The 20,591-nt window shown below is 36.4% G+C and overlaps 1 protein-coding gene across 2 annotated transcripts in view; it reads right to left on the bottom strand.

Moving 5' to 3' along the window:
- Window positions 1-20,591, bottom strand: part of Frl (formin-like protein) — a 152,152-nt gene that overhangs the window by 11,779 nt on the left and 119,782 nt on the right. For both annotated transcript variants that reach the window (XM_011311478.1, XM_011311477.1), the window contains 6 exons: window positions 18,099-18,491; window positions 17,767-17,883; window positions 13,562-14,462; window positions 11,955-12,407; window positions 8,838-9,112; window positions 6,947-7,060 (listed from right to left, as the gene is read on the bottom strand). In XM_011311478.1, the coding sequence (XP_011309780.1) occupies window positions 6,947-7,060; window positions 8,838-9,112; window positions 11,955-12,407; window positions 13,562-14,462; window positions 17,767-17,883; window positions 18,099-18,491 (2,253 nt within the window). The remainder of the gene's footprint in view (window positions 1-6,946; window positions 7,061-8,837; window positions 9,113-11,954; window positions 12,408-13,561; window positions 14,463-17,766; window positions 17,884-18,098; window positions 18,492-20,591) is intronic.

Below are 20,591 nucleotides of genomic sequence, written 5' to 3'. Positions count from 1 at the left end.
GTCTGGTGTCAAATTTGAAGCTGATTTGATTAGCTTTCCAATCACGATGTTATGGTTCATAGAAGGGGCAGATGACAGTGAACCTAGAAAACAAATGAAAAGCCTGGCGGTCCTCACGGATTTTTTACTGGTGGATCTTTCTGATTAATTTTGACTTTACTTGACTTGTAACAATTGACTCGTATGACTTTCTTGCTCATGATATTTTATTTCATTTTGATTTTATTCTAATTTATTTATTCTTTAATTTTGTTTTCTTGTCTTTTTATCTTCATTATTTTAGTTATAAAATCTAAGACTTTACAATGTAACGACATTGTACTTAACTAGACCAGAGGTGAGCAACTTCAGCTCTAGCAGCTACTCCAGCTCCCTACCTCCATTAGGCGAAATAGTCCCAAGCCATAAATTTTATGGCTGCAGTCATGCCATGATGGGTGCCATGCGTGTAGACAAGAGTGGTGGGGATATTCGGCAGAAACTTCATGTTGTGAAGAGTAAAATAGAAATATTTTCTCTTTTACTATGGACTATGGACATATTTTTTCAATTATTGCTTTTTTTCTTATCATACTTTTGATTGATAATTGGTTGTTTTTAATCGACTTTATAAAAACAAACAAATTCACAGATTTCTTGGAGAGAAAACATTGTTTGGAAAATAATTATTAAATATTATCATATCGTTAATAGACCTGACTTCACATGTATTTTCAAACTTTTCATATCCCACTCTCGATGCTAAATTAAAATGCACAAACTTCTCAAAATCAAAAGCATTATGGGGTTCGGTAATCTTTAATTGATGATGAAATTTTTCTCCCTCCAGTTCACGAGCATCGTACTTCCATTTCCACCGCAGTGTTGAGTCTAAACCATCATTTTTTAATTACATTTTTTTTAATTTTACAGAAAATGTCCAAACACGTGCATAAAAATTCACACCATTTTGCGCTTGCATTTCAATCATGCGCATGCCCCATCGCCCGATGTTAACCCCACCACACAAATATACGACAACCCTTGTAATCACGTCGAGTCTTTTGTAATTGGAACCTTAATAATTTTATGAGTATACGTCCGAGCCTATCTGAGGTTGTCCACCTCTGAAGTAGACCGGAGTGACTCTTGTGTAAATTTTAACTGCACTATTCGTTACTAACGGATAATTATTTTAAAGAGGATTTTGGTAATCATTAGACTCTAATGATTAGAGACAATCGAGTTCTCAATGCGACAGAGGAGAGGTATGCCTAGAGAACCACCTTGTTGTCTCTCTCAGATCCGACGGAAGAGATGACAGAGCGCTTAGAGAGCTTGTGTTGTGCGGACCCCTATAAAGCCAAAAACGGCAGAGTGAGGGAAGTGGGCCGTGCGGCGCGGCGCCTAGCTTCCGCACTAAATTCCGGGAACATCGACGTATACATCGTATATGAAAGCTGAATAAGTAATGCTGGATGCTAAAAATAGGGAGTATTTGTTCATTGTTCATTCATCCGTTTCTTCTACATCGTCCCCGATATATATACACACGCAGGTCATGTCTTTTAATTTACAAAGCGTAGATTTGATGAGTCCTTAGAGACTTCACCCATCATTTTTTGCTAGGTTTCAGTGAAGCACTAAACACTGGCCGTGTATCATAATTTCGCTATATCAAAATACACGGAAAATTCAATTTATCTCCCTCATGAGGGGAAGAAAGTGGCCTACTCTACCCCTCAGGTTTCTGTTGTTTATGAAGATCTTCGAGATGACGTAACCCACATTCCTCCCGTCATTTACGAAGAAAAATCGAACTTTTCCGTTTAGTGATGACGGAAAGAACAATGTGCACTGACGAATGAAAACAGGACATTCAAACCTCCGTGTTCACTACCCTCGGATTCACCACATACACACGCGGGTTAGAAAGCTTTCCTCCCTTGGTGTCCAATATACTATTTCCTTCATATAACTCCACAAATCAGACTAGGGTTTTACTATTACTGTCGCTTTCGTTCATTTCGACTCTACTTTTTTTGATAATTTTAATGACACCGAAATAAATATATATATATATATTGATGTATAGAACCATTATAACGTCTGGTCACTTCGATGACACTGTATAGAGTCTATACATTCCCTGACACACTTATAGTCTATAGTATAGACTACAGTATAGTCCACCCCAGCACCCTGGATTTCGCCCTAGAGATCGATCTCTGTAGCCTCGGACTCTCGTCCGTAGCCTCAAAGTAATCCATTGCACTGATCGGGGACACATAAGTGTCCCCTTCTCTCGCTATTCCAAGATTCCTTGGAACCGCGTACCCTTCATGATGTCGGCAGGGATTATTGCCACCAACTGATCCTGAGCTCCTGAAACATCTGCTCGAGACCAGCACTCAACGCGAACTGTCCTGAAATCTACCAGGGCCTTCTCCCCCTAGTCTGAGCATCTCAGCGACTGTGGGTCATCCGTTACCCCACAGCCGCCAATCAACTCGACGGGATCCCGGGGGCGCTAGTCCTTTCACCTAGCCGTTGGTCCCTGGTCTAAGTCGACGGCGCCCTTCGGAACCACCCAGTTGGAAGGCCTGTACGTCGGCCCTGGACTCCCTAACACAGCTGGGTGGATTTCCGAATTGGGAAACAACTATCGTCAGCGCCATCACAGTGTTCCGAAACATGGTCTCACCCTACCCCGTTTGTTCCCACTATGTGATTGGTCAAATTCACCTTCGGAGCGGCCTGATTGGCCGTCGTCCGATGTTCTACTCATCTTTCGCTCGGCTATTTCAGCCGGCGTTAGATGTCGTTCCTTTCACCTACTGACTTTACTAGTGTTTTCACTAGTAACGAGAAAAATCTCGTTACACCGTTCGTTGGTGCTTTGTAATTCCAGACAAGACGTCTCGCGAGTGGCGACGTGAAAAGCTAAATTAATTAATAATTATGGACTTTTCTAATTTGTTCATGGTTATTTGCTTTGCATGGAATCATTGCACCGCTCATTAGTGATTCATCATGGGATGGGCACTGGAACTAGGGAAATATGTCGTGGGTGCCATATTTCCTAGTATGGGAAGGTGTGGTACATGATATCGGGGCCAGCGTTTTTAACGGCCCGCATCCGAGTTTGGTTCATTTAGAAAACCGGATAGCGACCCCTGTATCGGGGAGTTGGAAAATTGGAGCCTCAGATGATAAATTATTGTTTGAAAAGGAGACCTAATTGGCGAAAATCAGATGCCTAGAATGATTTATCATAAAATATTAATTAGTTCGACATTTTTGAGAGATCATTTAAAATTTATTTTTAAAATTAAATTTAATTAATTAATTAATTAATTCAATTAATTTTAAATTTTATTTTTATTTATTTTTGCTGGTGCAAATTATGTTTGACTTGAGCTGGTTTGATTGAATACAATGTCAAGGTCCAATCGGAGCTTATTTCTTGTCATAGCGTTCCAATCACAGTATCGTCTAACTGGGGGAAGCGTTGCCACGCGGGTCAGAATATGGACACCGGTCACTTTCTGTCGGGACTTCCAGGGCTACGCGGTGGTTGTAATTTTTCTCGCGTACCCATTTAATTTATGCTACCTTATTTGACAGAGACTCAGAGATTTTGGCTTGCTCTTCATACAGCCTGGAACGGAGAGATTTATTTGAGTTTCTGGGACTGCTACATCTTCGTCTACGGGGTTGAGACTGGTAAGCGGTAAAATTTTGAAATAAGGAGCGAGTTAGGTTTTTGAATTATTGGACGGACACTGTGGTCGGTGGCGATTGACGCCATATGAGCTTTTGTGGATTCTTGGATGCCACTCGCTTCTTGGTATGTAGACATTTTCTCGCGGGTCCGATTCTTTTATTATTTTGATTTATTGAAATGTTTTGATTAGTCTTTGATTAGTTGAATTCAGTGACTCGGTTATATTTCAAATCAGAAGTATTTAACTCTCGTTTCATCTAACTCTGTGGACTTTATATCGATTTCTGAATACGCAGATGATCTGTTTCTAGGTCATTTGGACATTCTTCGAGACATTAGTCTTATATGTTCCGACCTCCGTTAGCTAAATACCATCGCATTTATTCGGACATGTAAACGGTCGAAGATATTATTTTCGATTAGATTGTTATTCTCGCCACTTTTCTTTGCCGTGTCAGATTATTGTGGTAATTATAAATTCCTGGATCGCGATATTTTTGGCTTTTTGTAATTTTCATTAATTATTTTATCTTTTGACTTGTAAAAAAGCCTCTAGATTCAGTTCGATATTGACATTTCTATTTTGATTACTATTTTATTATTTGAGATCGTGATTAAGAAAATAGTATTATGTCGTGTTTACTCGTCTATGTCTTTTTTTTTGTTATTTATGTTTTTAATTTCGTCGAGCCTCGAAGGCCGAATTGAATAGCGAATGATAGCCGTCTTATTCCACTTTCAAATTTATTTTATTATTACAGTCATTCAATTCGTCGGAGGAACGATTTATTAATTAATTAATTATTTTAAACCGCAATTTGAATCATCATTTTTATAGTTTAAATCGTGCCATTTCCAGATAATTCTGGGAGTATATTAGAAATCTTTTGAAAAGGATCATTTCCGAGCTTTGTGGCCATTAAAATCGTAGTGTCACTAAAGTGATCGGCAATCAAATAAAATAGTATTATATATGTATAGATATCTACATCTCGAAGGATATGTAACGGTTGGTCTCGACGACTATTAATGCTATATATATAGCAAAATGAATCAAATTACTTCAAATTTTGTTACAGTTGCATTTTTCAAACGGGAATTTTTGGTAAAACTTCGTGAATTTTTATAAAAGTTTACTGCAAACGTAGGAAAATTTTTCCATGCCGATGAAAGTTCGAGGGATATTGAATAATAATAATACTTAGAATGGTGTATTTTTTCACTTCACTTTTAACACGTTTCTCAGAAATTACGGTAAAAAATCGGCAATAACTGCTTAATTCTAAGCTGAAGTCGTAAACTGCTGATAACACTAATACATTGTAAATTCAATCTTGCAAGCATGTTATCACAAGAGGAGTTACTGAAACATTAGTAATAAAAATTTGCAGTTTACGAAATGAAGTATTAAAATGTGACTGTAAAGATTTTATGTTGTTCATCTATCTATAATTTACAATCGAAAGATAATTCTAGTGTCGATAAAATATTGAATAAACGCTAAATGCATCATTTTGAACAGTTCACTTTTACAAAAACATCAATTACTTTAATCAACCCGCAAACTAATTAGAGAAGAATATAAGTGTAACATGTGACCTCATAATTTCACGCGCAATAATCTTCACGTCCTTGACATCATAATTAACTACAGATTGAATCATGCTGAATCCAAGATATTATATATGGAGTGTATGGAGTAATCTGAGTGAACTCAACTGTGTTCAAACCCTCAACCCTTTCGATTGTATCGCCGATTTTTTTCCATATTGTATACAGCATTAGATGACTATTCAATTTTTTTAGATTTTTTGACGATACCAGAAACCCGCTACGATTTTTTTCATGTGTTTAGCGTTTAAGAGCATAACTCCCGTAAATATGAACGGATTTAGAATCTTTTTTTAATGTATTTTTTTTTTAATTTATGGTTATTCACTCAACCAACATGGTTATCTATTCTTTGCATATCACGTGCCATGAGATTTCGTCATAAAAGAGAAGGTCTGGCTTATAACGAATAGGACCCGATTTTTTTTCAAAAAAATTCAGTGAATTTGTGGTACCAAAAAAGAAACATTCACAGGAAATCGTGTTTCTCCCATTTTATCTCGATCAATTACGGTTTGAGCAATCTTAATGATAAAAATTCTATAATTGCTTACTGCAAATAGTATATACTATAAATTATATATTTAAGTATATCTGCGTATATTTGATTATTTTTTAGTAATTTTTATCACTAAAACTGTAATTTGAGATATAGCGATACGCAGTTGAAGAAATCAATGTCTAGGTTTTAGTTCGAAAATAGACTGTATCAATAAGTTAGCGTACAATAACTGATTAGAAATACTTGTCTTTAAAATTTCATAATTCCTTAGTTTTTCTATTTCGAAATTCGAATTTGATTGCAAAAAACCGAGTCTTCCCTTACTCAGCAGATCAAGCACAAGTTTGACTTGACTGTAGCGAGTAAGCAGCTGAGAAAAAGTCAGGCGACTCTAATTGGACGTAATTGGACAAAAACAACAAGGAATTGTAGCATTTACTATTATATATATTTACTAGTGGTGCCTAAAAATAGATTTTGACTTTACACTTCAACGTTGTATATTAAATATTGTGCCCCAACGGAGGAAAACGGGACATCCTAACCCGCGTATGTATTTCCGATCTGAGCCGAAGCCGAGGGTGATAAATCCGCGGGTTTGAATGTTCTGCTTCCCTTCCTTGGTGCACATTGTTCTTTTCGTAATCACCAGGCGGAAAAGTTCGATTTTTCTTGGTAAGTGATTGGTTATGTCATCCCGAAGATGCTCGAAAACAACAGAAATGTGAGGGATAGGATAGGCCACTTTCTTCCCGTCATTCAAGAAGTGAAATCGAACTTTTCGAGTAAATATGATGGAAAAGAGTATTCTCTCGTGTTCTCTCTGCTATAAAGTTTCAGTGATAGGTATTCGAATTTACTGTTTCTCGAACATTCATTATTTACTGCTCATCTCGTCTCACCGCATATCTTTCATGTTGGAATAGATATGCAACGAGTTAAAAACAATATTATTGCAATTCTTACCACATCAAATAATCAATGAATAAAAAGTCAAAAATACTGAAAAGATATAGAGAGTCTCAAAAGGCATGACTATGATTATGATGTGATTATGGTTTTGACGTAATTGCTATGGGCATAAATAGGAACAAATATACTGTGCACTCAATATTTCAAATATTTACCTGTTGTTTCTTTTGATTAAGTTTATTTCGCATGATTACTTCCTCTGAAGTGTTCAGGGCTTCTGCAGCAGCTGCTTCTAATCGCCTCCTTTGCTCATTCTCCAGATCCGCCGCCTCGAATACAAAATGTAATAATGTTATTTAATATCATTGACTATGTAAATCTCATTCATTTTTTCAGAGCAATTTGGTCATATAAATACAATGGCATTTGAGAAGAAGAAAATACATTGTTCAAATTAAAAAAACGCTCATTAAGACGGTATTCTACGCTATTTCTTTGGATATCGGTATAGGATATCCCCAGCCATTGGAATGAAAATATGTATCGTTACTAAAACCCCCAAACAGCCAATCGCGCCACAGGCCTTCAACACACTCCTAAACGAACACACTAAATCGATGGCAATCACAGACTCATGGCACCCATTTTACAATTCTTGGAAAACAAATTGGACCATATTCCTGACCTGTTAAATACGGAATTCCAACACCAGAACGCATTATAAATATCCCCACTATACTTTCCTTGAAGAGTTGAAACCAATCAAACAGAACTGTCAAAAGTCCAACTCCTGGGACCAGTAATCGCACACTCAAGAGTCACCAAAACACCTGTGTGCCTCTAATTCAGCAAATCGCTATTATTTAAGGCTCATTGTCATCACACTAAATAATATATAAAAACGCATCAAATAAAGCTGTAGAAAAAAAACTCAGTCATATGTATGTATATCATGCACACAAAAATTCATATTATAGGTCATCTCATGTAACTCACTGGCTGAAGGCCCTCGGGCAAAAGCGAGTTGCATCTTGTGACGAATCACGTTGAAAATAAAAATAAAAATAAAAACATGAGTGTCTTTTCACCAATTCAGTGGCTACATTTCTATTTCCTATTTCCAGATGAAAATCGTGAGATTAAGGTTTGCGGAATGAACGCCCCAAACGACCTAATCTGCTACACAGATTGCTTCAGAATTGGCGACCGGGTCTGGTCGTAGGGGCCTGCAACTTTAAGGACCCTCAGGCTGGAATCGTATGCAATCGTACTCCAAACAGAATTGCTGCCCTGATGGCCTGTGTCAGGATAATCCTCGATAGAGGGGATAAGGTCAAGAAAATATACATCTGCTCTAATAGAAAGGGCCCGCTAAAGGCACTACTCAGATATGAGATTCTTGACTAGCGAACGATTGGGCTGGGCTCAGGTTTGAGTGAGAGGGTGGCTGGGTGGTGTTGGCGAACCCACGTTCTCGTAAAAAAGGGACTCACAGACGAGTACCCGCGCCACCTAAGCGCTATCTGCAGTGGCCTAAATAACATTCGGTGAAACCTCTTCGGAACCACCTGCCCCAAGGATATGTATGTCGATAAGAACAGTATTGAACGGCTCTACGAGTTTGCTCGCAAGGACAACACACTGACACCTATAGACTTGAACGGCTGACAACGACAGAGTGCAAAATGGCCGAGCGGCTCGTTGAACTTTACGAACTGAGGGAACGCCTGAACCGCTAGAAGCCTTAAGAAAGTCAACAGCGTGAAAATATATTATAATCAGATGATGATTCTCCTTTTATTGAACTTAGAAAAATGAAAAATCGTACTACACGAATAAATTGCAATGAAGTGCGTAAAAATGCTATAAACTGCAAGTGGACACAAAGAATCTGTAAAAAAAATAGGTAGTAATTACAGATTTTGCTTAGTCTTAGATATTTTTTTAGTTACGTTCTATGTATATTTTTTATCATGAATTTTCTATAATTACAAATTGGGGGAATATGATTCTAAAATAGCTTTCACCAAAAATTTGTTGTTGTATAAAGAAAAAAAATTGATCATCGGAAATATAAAGGTAGGAGAAAGATTGACAGATTTTTACCTTAAAAGCTCTTGTGAATCTAACAAGCAATGAAAAGAACGTATTGGCATCAGCTTGTCTAGGGCTCTCCCCAAAGAATTCCACACACTCTCTGAATGCATCGCTAGCTATTCTAGCATCTGATTTGAGTCTCTTCAGTTTTTCTTCAGAGTTGTTTAGAAAATCTCGCAACACCGTATTATGCTTTTCTTTGCCACGTAATTCAAATTCTTTTCTTACTTGATCCATGCCTTTCTCCAATTCGTGAACATCGGCTATAATATTTTCCAATGAGACTGAAAAAATTATAAAAAACATTGCTTGTTTATGAAATAAAAATGATAATAATAATGATAGTCAATAATAATGATTATAGTAAAATGACAGATACAGAAATTATAGCTATTTTAGTGAATATGGATGTAAGGGGCCTCATCTATTTTCATAGGGAAAAAAGTTTAAAACCTTAATTTTTTGTATCGATCCCCATCATTAAATTCCTGGTGTCGAAAAACAGGTTACAGATAGAGTTGGCAGGTGGTTCGGTGTTTTTATGGTGTTAAGACAAATTGGAATATGAGAAGGTACGGTACTAAGACCCATGTATTACAATCAGCTTTGAGCCAGTATTTACACTTTGCACAAATAGCGAATTAAAGATTCCCGTAATTAAACCAATAGATAGCGTGAGTTCGATGAATATTTATTTTATTTATTTTATATTTATTTTTTGTGGTGAAGCCCCGAAATTCTGTATTCTATAATACGAACTGAATTTATGTGTAGCACCTGGAGGAAATTAGACGTCAACTAATCATTCATAGCTAGTCACAATACATTCTACCAAAAAACATACAACACTGAACCACATAAGTGACATTAAAGAGTGCTATTACAAAATAATTGATATCTCCTGCTGTTCGTGTTTCAAACACCTGAAAAATTAGGATGCGAATAACAGTGAAATAACACACATCGCAATAAAATTTCAAAACAAAATTAGAGGTGAGGCCGTTAATATACATATTTAGTGCTATTTTACTTCGTCACATGTGAACAATAATAAAATCGATGGATTGAAATTTAACACGTTAATTTGAACCCGTTTTCTAATTTAACTCGATCGTAATTAAATTTTAGGAGTATATCATGTATCAGTATGAATTGATATGCAGGGGAAGGTGGGGCAAAATGAACCGGTGAAAAAAAATTTATTTGTCTTTAGTTGCTGATTGCATAACAATTAACATGAACTTCATTGTATAAAATTTTGATGTATAAAATTATGGATTAAGTGGACGATTTCTTAATTATTAAAGAAGATATTAAGGAAATAAGAACGAGAAGGATACAGAAAAACAACAGCAGCCATGAAAAATTAGTAGAAAATTTTCATCTTCTAAAGGCTGTGAAATTCGAATCGGCCTAAGACCAGCTGGGGTTATTGTACTCCTCGAACGTCTCAAAAACCCAGAGCACCCCGTCAAGCAATCATCGTAACACATTCAAATGATCGCAATAAACTTGCTGAGAAGTAATGTTGTACCCTACGCGGGGAGTACTTACATTTATTGTTGGTTCTAGGCTCGAAGGGATAAATCCCACCAATAGTTTATAGGTATTTTAATATGAGAGTTTATAACTTTAATCATGTCATCTGACTGATTACAAATATTACGACTAACACATGTCGCAGCACGACTTGGATCTACCTTCTGCATACCCAAACGGCCTCTTAAATACGTAATTTTTTGTGTATCATTACTTGGCTAGCATAATCCAGTTATGCTGGCAAGTGTCGCGCTGACAATGCTGGATGTCCAAATATTTAACACTAACGCAATTAACCAAAATCTGGAGCATAACAGTAAGGTAAAAAAAATAGTGCACCGAAAAGACTGAGGCCTACAGCAAATAAACCCAGATGTGGCTCACGAGGAGGCAAGATCTATCCCAGAAGTACCAGAAAGAAATTTGCCTGATCAATAGGAGACAAAAATGTCGTACTTATTTTTTAAGGTTTCTTTTGTTTTTTTGTTTGTTTTTTTCGATTTTCTTTTGTCAATGTCGTCTTTAATCACTAAGAAATCGCCAACTCAATCCATAAGTATGTAAATAAAGATTTCATACAATAAAGTTCATGTTAACAGTTATCCAAACAGCAATTCAAAAAAAACGTTCACCAGTCCATTTTGTCCGACCGTTCCCTATTAATTAAATGCATTTCGAATTACAAAAAAGTGGTTATTTTTAGCTCTAGCTATGGACATCTCTCCCATGTAAAGGGTAATATGTTTTCAACGTAGTGGCTGTAATAAACATTTTTTTTACCAGAAAATTCGTGTTTCCGCATGCTCCTGGTCGAAAAAAAATGCAAATGAAAGTTCAGTAGTATCGACTTGATTTCGTCCGGAGAATCGTACTGTACTCTCACAAATTGACTATTATTGTAAATTAAATATCGGTGTGTTTATTGGAAATCTATCATTAGTATATTTCTTACTTGTGGAGTTCGCGTTCGTCTCAAAGACGAAGACCGGCCAGCCACACGACTGAAAAAATTTTATCCCATCAACCCGGACAATATTTTTCCGTACTGATTTTCAAATATTAAAGTTTGAAAACTTAACTATGAAAAAGGTTATTAACAATGTTCAAGATCTTCTATAGTTTAAACAGTATCTCGTAGAACCCTCTTGCCTAAAGAAAGAAATTGATATATCTCTCAGCACGTTGAGAAAATTGGCAACAAAATATGTGGATTCTTTCTGTTATTTATACTGGCCTGTAATTTAAATTTTGAACGTTTGAAAAAATTTTGAAAATTTTGGAATTCGGGCCCGCTTTTTTTATCAATATTGCAAAATGGGCTGCTATACTGCAATAAACCCGATTTAAATTCAGAACAAACAAATTATCACGGAAATATATATGCGGGCAAGAACATAATTATTAAAATTGTACACATTGATTAAAATAAAATACATTTAAAAGATTACATTGTCAAAAAGTACATACATATGTACAACCATTCGCATTTTGAAGGATATTCTCTTCTACGAATAAGAATAGAAATGTATTTAAAAAATTGTAAAATGAGGAAAACAGAGTAATGGAAAAAGAAAAGGGAATTCTTACCAGTTGCTGCTTTATCAATATACATCAATTCGGACTCAAAATTGATCAATTCTGGAAATTTGAGCCTGGTAGTAGCTACGATATAATGCAGTAAACACATCCTTTTATCGGTACTTTTGGTGTCTAGTAAAGTATCCAAGCTCTGTAGCTTGAAACCATATGCAGGTCCTCTCTTACTACTATTGAGATAATTGCCAAACGCCAGAATGATTTCCAGAACAGCCCGTAATTTCTTCGAACTCTTAACCGAGCTGGCAGCGGATATCACAGCGTGAATTTGAGGCGTTATAAGATGAACATTATCAAAGAAATTACCGATGTAGTTCATTATGGCTAGTTTGGTGGAGATTCTTTCAACTTTCCCAAGTTGCATTAAGAATTTGTCCTCTTCCGTCAAAAGATTCACGTTCTTCTTTTCAATTATGTATTCTCTATAGGCTTTGATTTCTTGGTCTATTCGAGGAATCAAACAATTATAAATGAATTAAATGGGCATACACTTAATCTTTGATAATACCTATAATTGTAAAAATATTTTCTGCCTACATGCGCCGAAAGTGAGCATTCTAACCTCACTTCGTTCGGTTAAAAACGTCACTTTCGCCGCATTTTGGCAGAAAAATCGTATGCAACCCTCGGGAGGATAATCGGACAAGCATTTCCCACGTGCATACTACCCTCGCCTTCGGCTCGGGTGGTAATTTTGCGCGTGGGAAGGACTCGTCTACTTTTCCTCTTTTAGGTGAGCAATATACTATAGATTTTTTGGAATAATCTTAATTTCATATTCCTTCCATTTTCTAAAAGTTGACTGGCAAGCGGGCAAATTGACTACGCGCAATTATGTATTGCCTTTTGGATTTTATTTTGTCAGTGTAAAATATTTCGAAATCTGGGTTTAGAATTGTGTTACAGAAACAACTCCAAGGAGTACAAAATAATAATGTAAATAAAGATAAAGAAGAGGAAAAATTGGTAAAAGAAGGCAGATCAAGACATTGATTCCAAAGGAGAGAAATATTCAATTAAAATTATGATACTTTAATTGTTAACATAATTGTTCACAGAAAATTCAGAAAAAAATACGGAACGCTCTGGGAAGATCTTTGCTCGGGAATAAGGAAAGAAATACATAATTTTTGTTGAATGCTTCTCTCCATGTGCCAGGTACAAAAAAATAATGAGAAATACGCAGTTCGCCATAGGTAACATTTGACAGTCTATTTTGATTCTTCTTTGTTATTATATGGAAAGTCAGTGTTTTCGTGCCCGAGGTGCACATGCTATATTTTTTTCTCCATCATGGTGGCTGCTAGCAAAGTTGATGTTTTCGAATTATTTTTCTGCAAACCTGGCAAATCCCTTGGAGCCAGTATTTCGACTTGCGCCCCTTTAACAATTTTTCCTCTTTTGAATCTGTATTATTTAAGAACCTTTGAAGTGGTTACCACAATATAAGTTGAATCGTAAGTTTAGAGAGCCTTTTTCCTAAAAAAGTAGAATATAAACCAAAGATTACGTTTGATAGATAGTACATCCAGATGTTAATCGACGAACTGCGGCTGAAAATAAGGACATTATATAGTGAAGGATAAAATAGATCTTACCAGTAGGCACCATCCTCTGCAGCAACTCAACATTTTCTAATGATAACACTTTCAAATCTAGCGCATTTACTGCAGCAATCACCTTCTCCACGGGCATCTCCATTTTCCTTCTTGAAATAGCAATGTTCCTCAACCTTGTATGTTCCAACAAACTCACATTTTCCGGTTTTTTGAATCTTTTTGATGGAAAACTCTGGAGTCCGTCAATCTCACTATTCCCATTCGCCACAATCCCGCCAATTCCAATCTTAAACCTTTCTTCAAAATCCACGAAATCAATGTGATTATGCAATCTATCATCATCCAATTCATTGAAAATAGTTCCCCGCACTTGATTTGGTTTCAATGCAATCCAGTTGAGTGTTGGCAGTTTGTACTTAGTCTGCACTTTACGTTTAATGGTCATTGCACCATCTGGAGCCTGCATCATTCCTGCTGGTGGCGGTGGAATTGGTATAGGGGCTGGGAGTTTGTCTCCAGGAGTTAGTGATATCATTGGAGGAGGTGGCGGACAGGGAGGCGGTGGTGGAGGAGGAGGTGCAGGTACAGGTGTAGCTGGTAGAGACACTTTTTGAGGTTGTAAGGGGATCGCGAAGGAATTGCAGGTTTCAGATATGGAGGACGAAGGAGAGATCAATGGAGAACCATTGGCAAGGTTCGTGCTGCTACCTTTGGTTAAGGTACCTGTCAGGTTTTCCAGCTCAATAATCTTCGACTCCAGGACACTTTGGCGACGTGCTGAGTCCTGACGCTGACGTTTTAAGGCAGTAAGTTCTTCTTCGACCAGACGCTTAGCATCCAATGTATCAGCATATTCAACTTTAATGGCACCAAGTTCTGTTTCGAGCTCTGCGAGCTTTAAAAGAGACTCACGCTCCAGTTCAGTCATTCTATCATGTGCCTGAAATTTTTTCACAAGATTTAATGGAGTTGATGATTAATTTGGAACATTTATTGGGGACCGAGTTTGATTCGAGGCCCGCATGGACGATTTATTGAATGTAATCTTGTGTTTCAATTCTATCTGGTTAGCCTGAAATACCTGAAAATTTGAGATTAAATTTGTATTGCAGGAACCACTAGAGTGGTTCGAAAAAGTTAAGGAAGAAAAAAAAAGAAAAAATAAAGTAAACGACACCAAATCTTGATATTAATTGAAAGAGATGTACCGTGAGAGGAAAGTAAGTAAGTTTAGATGTAAAGTGAACAAAAAATCATAAAACACACAATTTACCATTGCTCTCCACTGGATTGAGTGACAACTGAACGCAATGGTAAGCTGCGTATTTTTTATTATTGTTTTTGATACTTGGTAAATCCTTTTCAACCAATATCGCGATTTAGCGCCCTTCAATAATTTTTCCACTTTTTTTCCATTATCATTTTATATCCGTCCAAGTGGTTTCGGCAACGAAAATTCGATCCCAAAGTTTAATATATTTTAGGTTAATAAGCTAAAATTTAAACAAAAGATTGCGTTCAATAGACGACCCATCTGGGCCTCACGATAATAGTGTATTATGCACCCCCCGGGAGAAAATGCTTTTCGGTCGTAGTGCATATGCTATTTTATGTCCCAAGGGATACAAAACGCGATCGAACCGAGCGAAGCGAGGTTAGAATCACGCTATTTACTCCCGCTGGGACATATAAAATATTTAATTTATCCAGGTTACAGTAGGCTATTTTCTGCTGCTGGTTAAAATTTTTAAGAAACGTAATTTCTGCAAACCAACACTCAATAAATAGTAATGACTTTATCCTAGATGTTATTCAATTTAGAAACTGGATATACTGTGGGTATTCCACCACGGATTACTTAAATTTTGTTTGTCACCTCGATGACTGAATGAAATGTGATGACCTCCCATACTCACTGTTTGTTATTCTTTTTAGTTTCCCATTAATTTTTTTTACAAGTTTCGCGTATCAGTTTCTTATCCCGAACGGATTTTATAACGATAGCATCATACCAGTATAATTATTTCACACTCCGCCTTTCATATTAAGGCAAACTTCGCTGTTTCAAAATCCGGATCTATTGAGTAATTATTTTTCATTGGCATGAGCCGACTTACACAACGCCTAAGTAAATCAAACTTTCAGATCTTTAGAGCGTAGCACATCATGTGCAAGTTTGCACGCCCATGATAGTGTTATGAATATCGCTGATTGTATGAATGCCTCTAATTCAACTAATTAAAAAATGCCAATTTTATCCTCATACCGAAATCAAAATATCAAACAACGAAATTTTAAGTATTAGACATTGGAACGGAACTATTATTGGAACGTATAAATCCAACGCAATCATGTAGACTTGAAGACGGTCAGATGAAAAATCGATTGTGCCGTTGGAATCATGTGAGATATAACTTAATGCACGAAAAATAATAAGGATTAGAATAAACAGTTTCAAGAAATTACAAATAATGAACAAGGAAAGTCAATTGAACCTTATCAGAAATGAAGGCTCTTGTCATCTGTGATGGGATACATAAAATATGCCTATTTCAAGTTTTATTAAATCTCTAGAATATTATGATTCAGCACATAGGTCAGAGTTGAAGACTTGAAACAAAACAGACCAGTCAAAACTGGAAATTTTTTTGTGAGCAATATTTTGGAATGCAACAGATATAGAGAGGTTGGAGTAATAATTGTTTTTATATCATAGGCGCCCATAATCGACGACATAAAATAGTATACGAAGTACGTGCGTTATGGATTTGTGGGCATATGGGATTGTAACACGAGTTGGAGGCGAGCCAAAAAATCCATTGCATCCACGCACTTGTCTAATATACTATTCCATACTGTTTCGCACAGTTTATCGTTTTGGTATTGGTAGTACATACTTCAGAAATTCGAGAATTCCTAAATTAGCACCGAAAAATTCTGCCCGCGCAATTCAAATATAATTTTTCAAAAAATTGGGAAACGACACCGAATGGCCTTTTACAATTTTCTTTCTAGGTCCGCTCTACCAAAATACATAGATACATGAAGAGCCATATTTTTTTGACGAAATCGATGAACCTAATTTTTGTAATTGTTTTTAGTGGCTTACAGTTGAAAAAAAGTCTAAAGAAAAATGTAAAATCAAATTTCTCCACCAGACCTCTTATCGGATCAATTTTTTCTGTTTGTACTAGATTTTTTGTTTGGACTTCCCTACTCCATGACATCATAACTTTATGGGTTTCTTTTAAGTGTTAGCAATAACAAAATGAGTGAATATTTTCTGATCTGAAATTTTTTGGGAAATAATAGGTGTATAAATACCCTCGATTTTTGTCAGTAAAGAAAACTTTCAGGCGTATATGCCACTGAACATACAGACCATTTCAGTTTTTGTTTCCAATTTGTTTCTCGACAAAGTTCCCAATTTGCGCATATATCTTGCAAGAACAAAGTTCATAACAAGACTGAGAGTTTTCGGTTATTTCCGTTATTTTACCATTTTAATTACCAAATTTCAATAGTTTTCCGTAAAGCATAAGAACAAAAACCAAACTGTAACCTCTTCAGGAGATTTCTAAATTTGAAATTAGCGGATTCGCTTTTGAATAGTTGAAGAATGATTCAATTTACTACAATACCTGTTGTGTATCAAGGATCATTACTATTCTTTAGCATTATTCCGAAATTTCTATTTCACATTGCTATTTCCTGCTGTTTGATCGTGTCTACAACATCCCCACTTAAGGCCCTCATGGACACTTATAGATCGTGATCTTTCGTTCTCGCAACACGAAATTGATGGCATATTTCAAAATGTATTCTAGGCTAACAAGATAGAATGAAAAAAAAGTTCGTGTCCACGAGGGCCTTAATCCTGAACTTCTTTCAATTGTGTTTGACACTATTTGTGATCCAGCAAATCAATACATGTATGATAGTTCACGAAAACCAACGTCGGTAGCTCAGTGGCTGGGTGCGTGCCTAGTGTTCTGAAAGTTGTGAGTTCGATTCCCCGTTGAATCGAATTTTTCAACAGGCACCGATAAGGTACCGACATGGTTTTCCTGTGGTTTCCCATGTCACTCCTATGTTCTATAGGAGAGTGAATGCGGTACAGTGTAGGATCCACAACCACATGCGTAGGGTGAGATAGGGCCAATTAGCCAGAAAAGGGCAGAAAAGGCCGGAATATTAATAAAAAAAAAAGTTCACGAAAAATCAACGAATGTAATGTCATTTACGTGTCCAAGTTCATCTTCTAACTCAGCAACTTTTTCCAATGCAGCTGTCTTTGTTTCGCTGTCCTCCATGAGTGCTGCTACGTCAAATACATTATCCAAATAAGCGGAGATTTGAACCTAAAAAGATCATAATTATTTTTTTTTATTTCTCTTAAATTTAGTATTTGGCGTTTTTGAAAGAAATATGAAAATATTTTATGAAGACTGGCAGTCATAGAAATGTTATACCGTAAATAAATACTTCTTAATCATTCTTTTAACACTTTCCCATTTAAATATATTTAAAAGTACGTATTAATGTAAAATTGCTTGCGAGAATTTTCAGTATTTACCTGCAAGTCTTCACTCTCTGTATGCCTTAACTTCTCCAAATATTCATCAAGTCCCAGTTTGGTAAATTCGTATTGTAAATGTACCCTGAAATTCATATCTTCGACGGAATGGACGACGATGTTGACAAACTGCATGCAAGCAACCATAAATTCAATGTGAAAACTGTCATATTGTGTAAAATATGCCATAAGCGTCTCAAATCTCTTTCGTTCAGTACATATCTCTTTGAAATTATCAAAAGCCGATAAAATTATTTCGTGCCCGCCTTTTACAAGACAAATAGCAGCAAGTAATTCTAGGACTAGAGCTTTCGTTCTCAAACTCTTGTGAATCAAGGAAAGGGCAATGCAGTTTATAGCCTCACGGTGTTGAATAACCATATTGAAACCGTACTGTAACAGAGAGAAAATATTCGTTATTACTCGATGGTAATGTTACTACTCGATTCATGAGTAAAATTCAAACTAATTCATATGAATATAATTATTCTAATAAATGATACTTTTTCAAGTTGCTCAAGAGAAAACGCTTAAACTATGGCATTTCTCCAACTACCTCTACAAGCATTCTCTTACGTGCGTAAGCCAGAGTATCTGGTAGATACTACATATTGGTGATTGTCATCTGGAAATGTTTATTACATAGGGAAGATTATTGTTTCTGGGCTGTAGTTATGATGCTTTTTTCCACGTATGGAGTTTGATAAGGTGCGTCGAAGACAAGGCGGCTAACCATATGAATAACACGTAATCTTATAACTACAGGCCGGAAAAATACTAGAGAAGAGCATTTGAGTACCTTCATGTTCATATTGATCATTCAGTGTAAGCCCGATTTTCGAAGTTGATATTCTCCATATTCTATCCATCCTTTTCAACATATTTCTACGTTTTTGTCATTTCCTTCAAATGTAACATTTTTGTATTTAATTACTTTTCAGTAGGTCATCAACTTTTATTATTATGTAAACATATTTTGGATTTGGTCGAGAATTGTGTGAACATTCAAAAAATATTTTGGAAAATAATTGAGCGATGATGAAACTTCGTGAAACACTTGAAAATAATGACAAGAGCAAAAAAACATGTCTGTCTTATTTTTTAAAAAGTGATTCATACACCTTATGCTTCGACCGTTACAATGAATTAGAGAAAATAACGGTATGGTCAATGTTTTTGTGTTTATTTTCATTGCTACGTCGAAAAGTTGAATATGAAGGAATAATATGGGTAAAGTTAGCACAAAATACAAGTCTAAGTGACAATGTACAATTTTGAAATTCTCTTATTTATATGTAGGTAAATAATAAGAGGTGAATTGTGCGGAATAAAGGAGTCTGTTCTATTCAGCCAAGTAAATTATAAGGGACAGACGAGCTGCTCGTGCCTCGGAAGGTATAGTGATGCACGAATTCATGGTAGGACAACAATGGTTAAGGTTCGAGACAGAGTTATACGGCTTTTATTGTGGGGCAATGTCCAATCAACCACAATTTCACTACAATTTACTGTGATTTCCTTATTGAAAATTCATACTTTGGCATACTACTTTGGTTCCATCAAAACTGTAAATATATGCAACAATCCATATGAAAAGATCTCTTGTACGCGTTTCTAGTTCTCGAAATATCAGCACCTTTGTGATTTCGGTTGGAATTAAAATTACAATTCATGTCTCTTTCTTGGAATCACTCTGCAATACGGCTACTCTATACAAGGAGTCATCACTGCTTTAAATCCACGTAAACCGAAAAAACATCGGCTTGTTGGTCTCGTACATGTGGTTTAGCCATCATAACGTTTTGTGTGCACATTGCGATTACCACAGAATTATTATTTTTCACTTTGCTGCTACGTTCATTCTGTGCCGAAAAGTGCCTTTTCGTTTACTCGTAAACAAAAAGTAAACGGAAAAACTTTTCGTTTACTAGTCAACGATACAACATACGAATTGAATGACCAGACCGTTTGGGAAACGGACCTTCAATGTAAAAGGAACATGAACTAACCGGCTCACAGTTCGACACTCGCTGAACGTAACGTATAATCACTGCCCAAAAATATTGTTTGTGCGACACATGTGAGTCGCCAATTTTCAGCTCGTGTAATTGGCATCCCCCGGCTTTACCCCGGATCGCCTAGTTTACACTCCGTGAAATTCCGTCCCACTCGTATCGAAATATACGATTTCGAAATCTTTTGGTAATTGTTAAATTCTATCTGGTGGGCCGAAGAGACGTGGCTCTCAACACTCGAGAATTCTAGAGTTGCAAAGGAAACTTCAAAAATATAAATCATCGACGGATAAGGTATTAATTCTTAATTTTGCCGTTTTTTTGTGTGAAAAAACCGTACGAATCAACTGGAAGTCATATGTCTGCGTCAAAAATTAAGGGATAACGATATGACGCGGATCATGAGTAGATAGGCTGTGCCGGTTCTGCACAAACTGCTGAGTCATTCCAGAACAGGCACGCGTATAGGAGGGGGGGC

The sequence above is a fragment of the Fopius arisanus genome, unplaced genomic scaffold (assembly GCF_000806365.1).
Source record: "Fopius arisanus strain USDA-PBARC FA_bdor unplaced genomic scaffold, ASM80636v1 scaffold00089, whole genome shotgun sequence".
Lineage (NCBI taxonomy): Eukaryota > Metazoa > Arthropoda > Insecta > Hymenoptera > Braconidae > Fopius > Fopius arisanus.
Note: the sequence above shows the minus strand (reverse complement) of the source record. Positions and strands in the feature narration are given on the sequence as shown.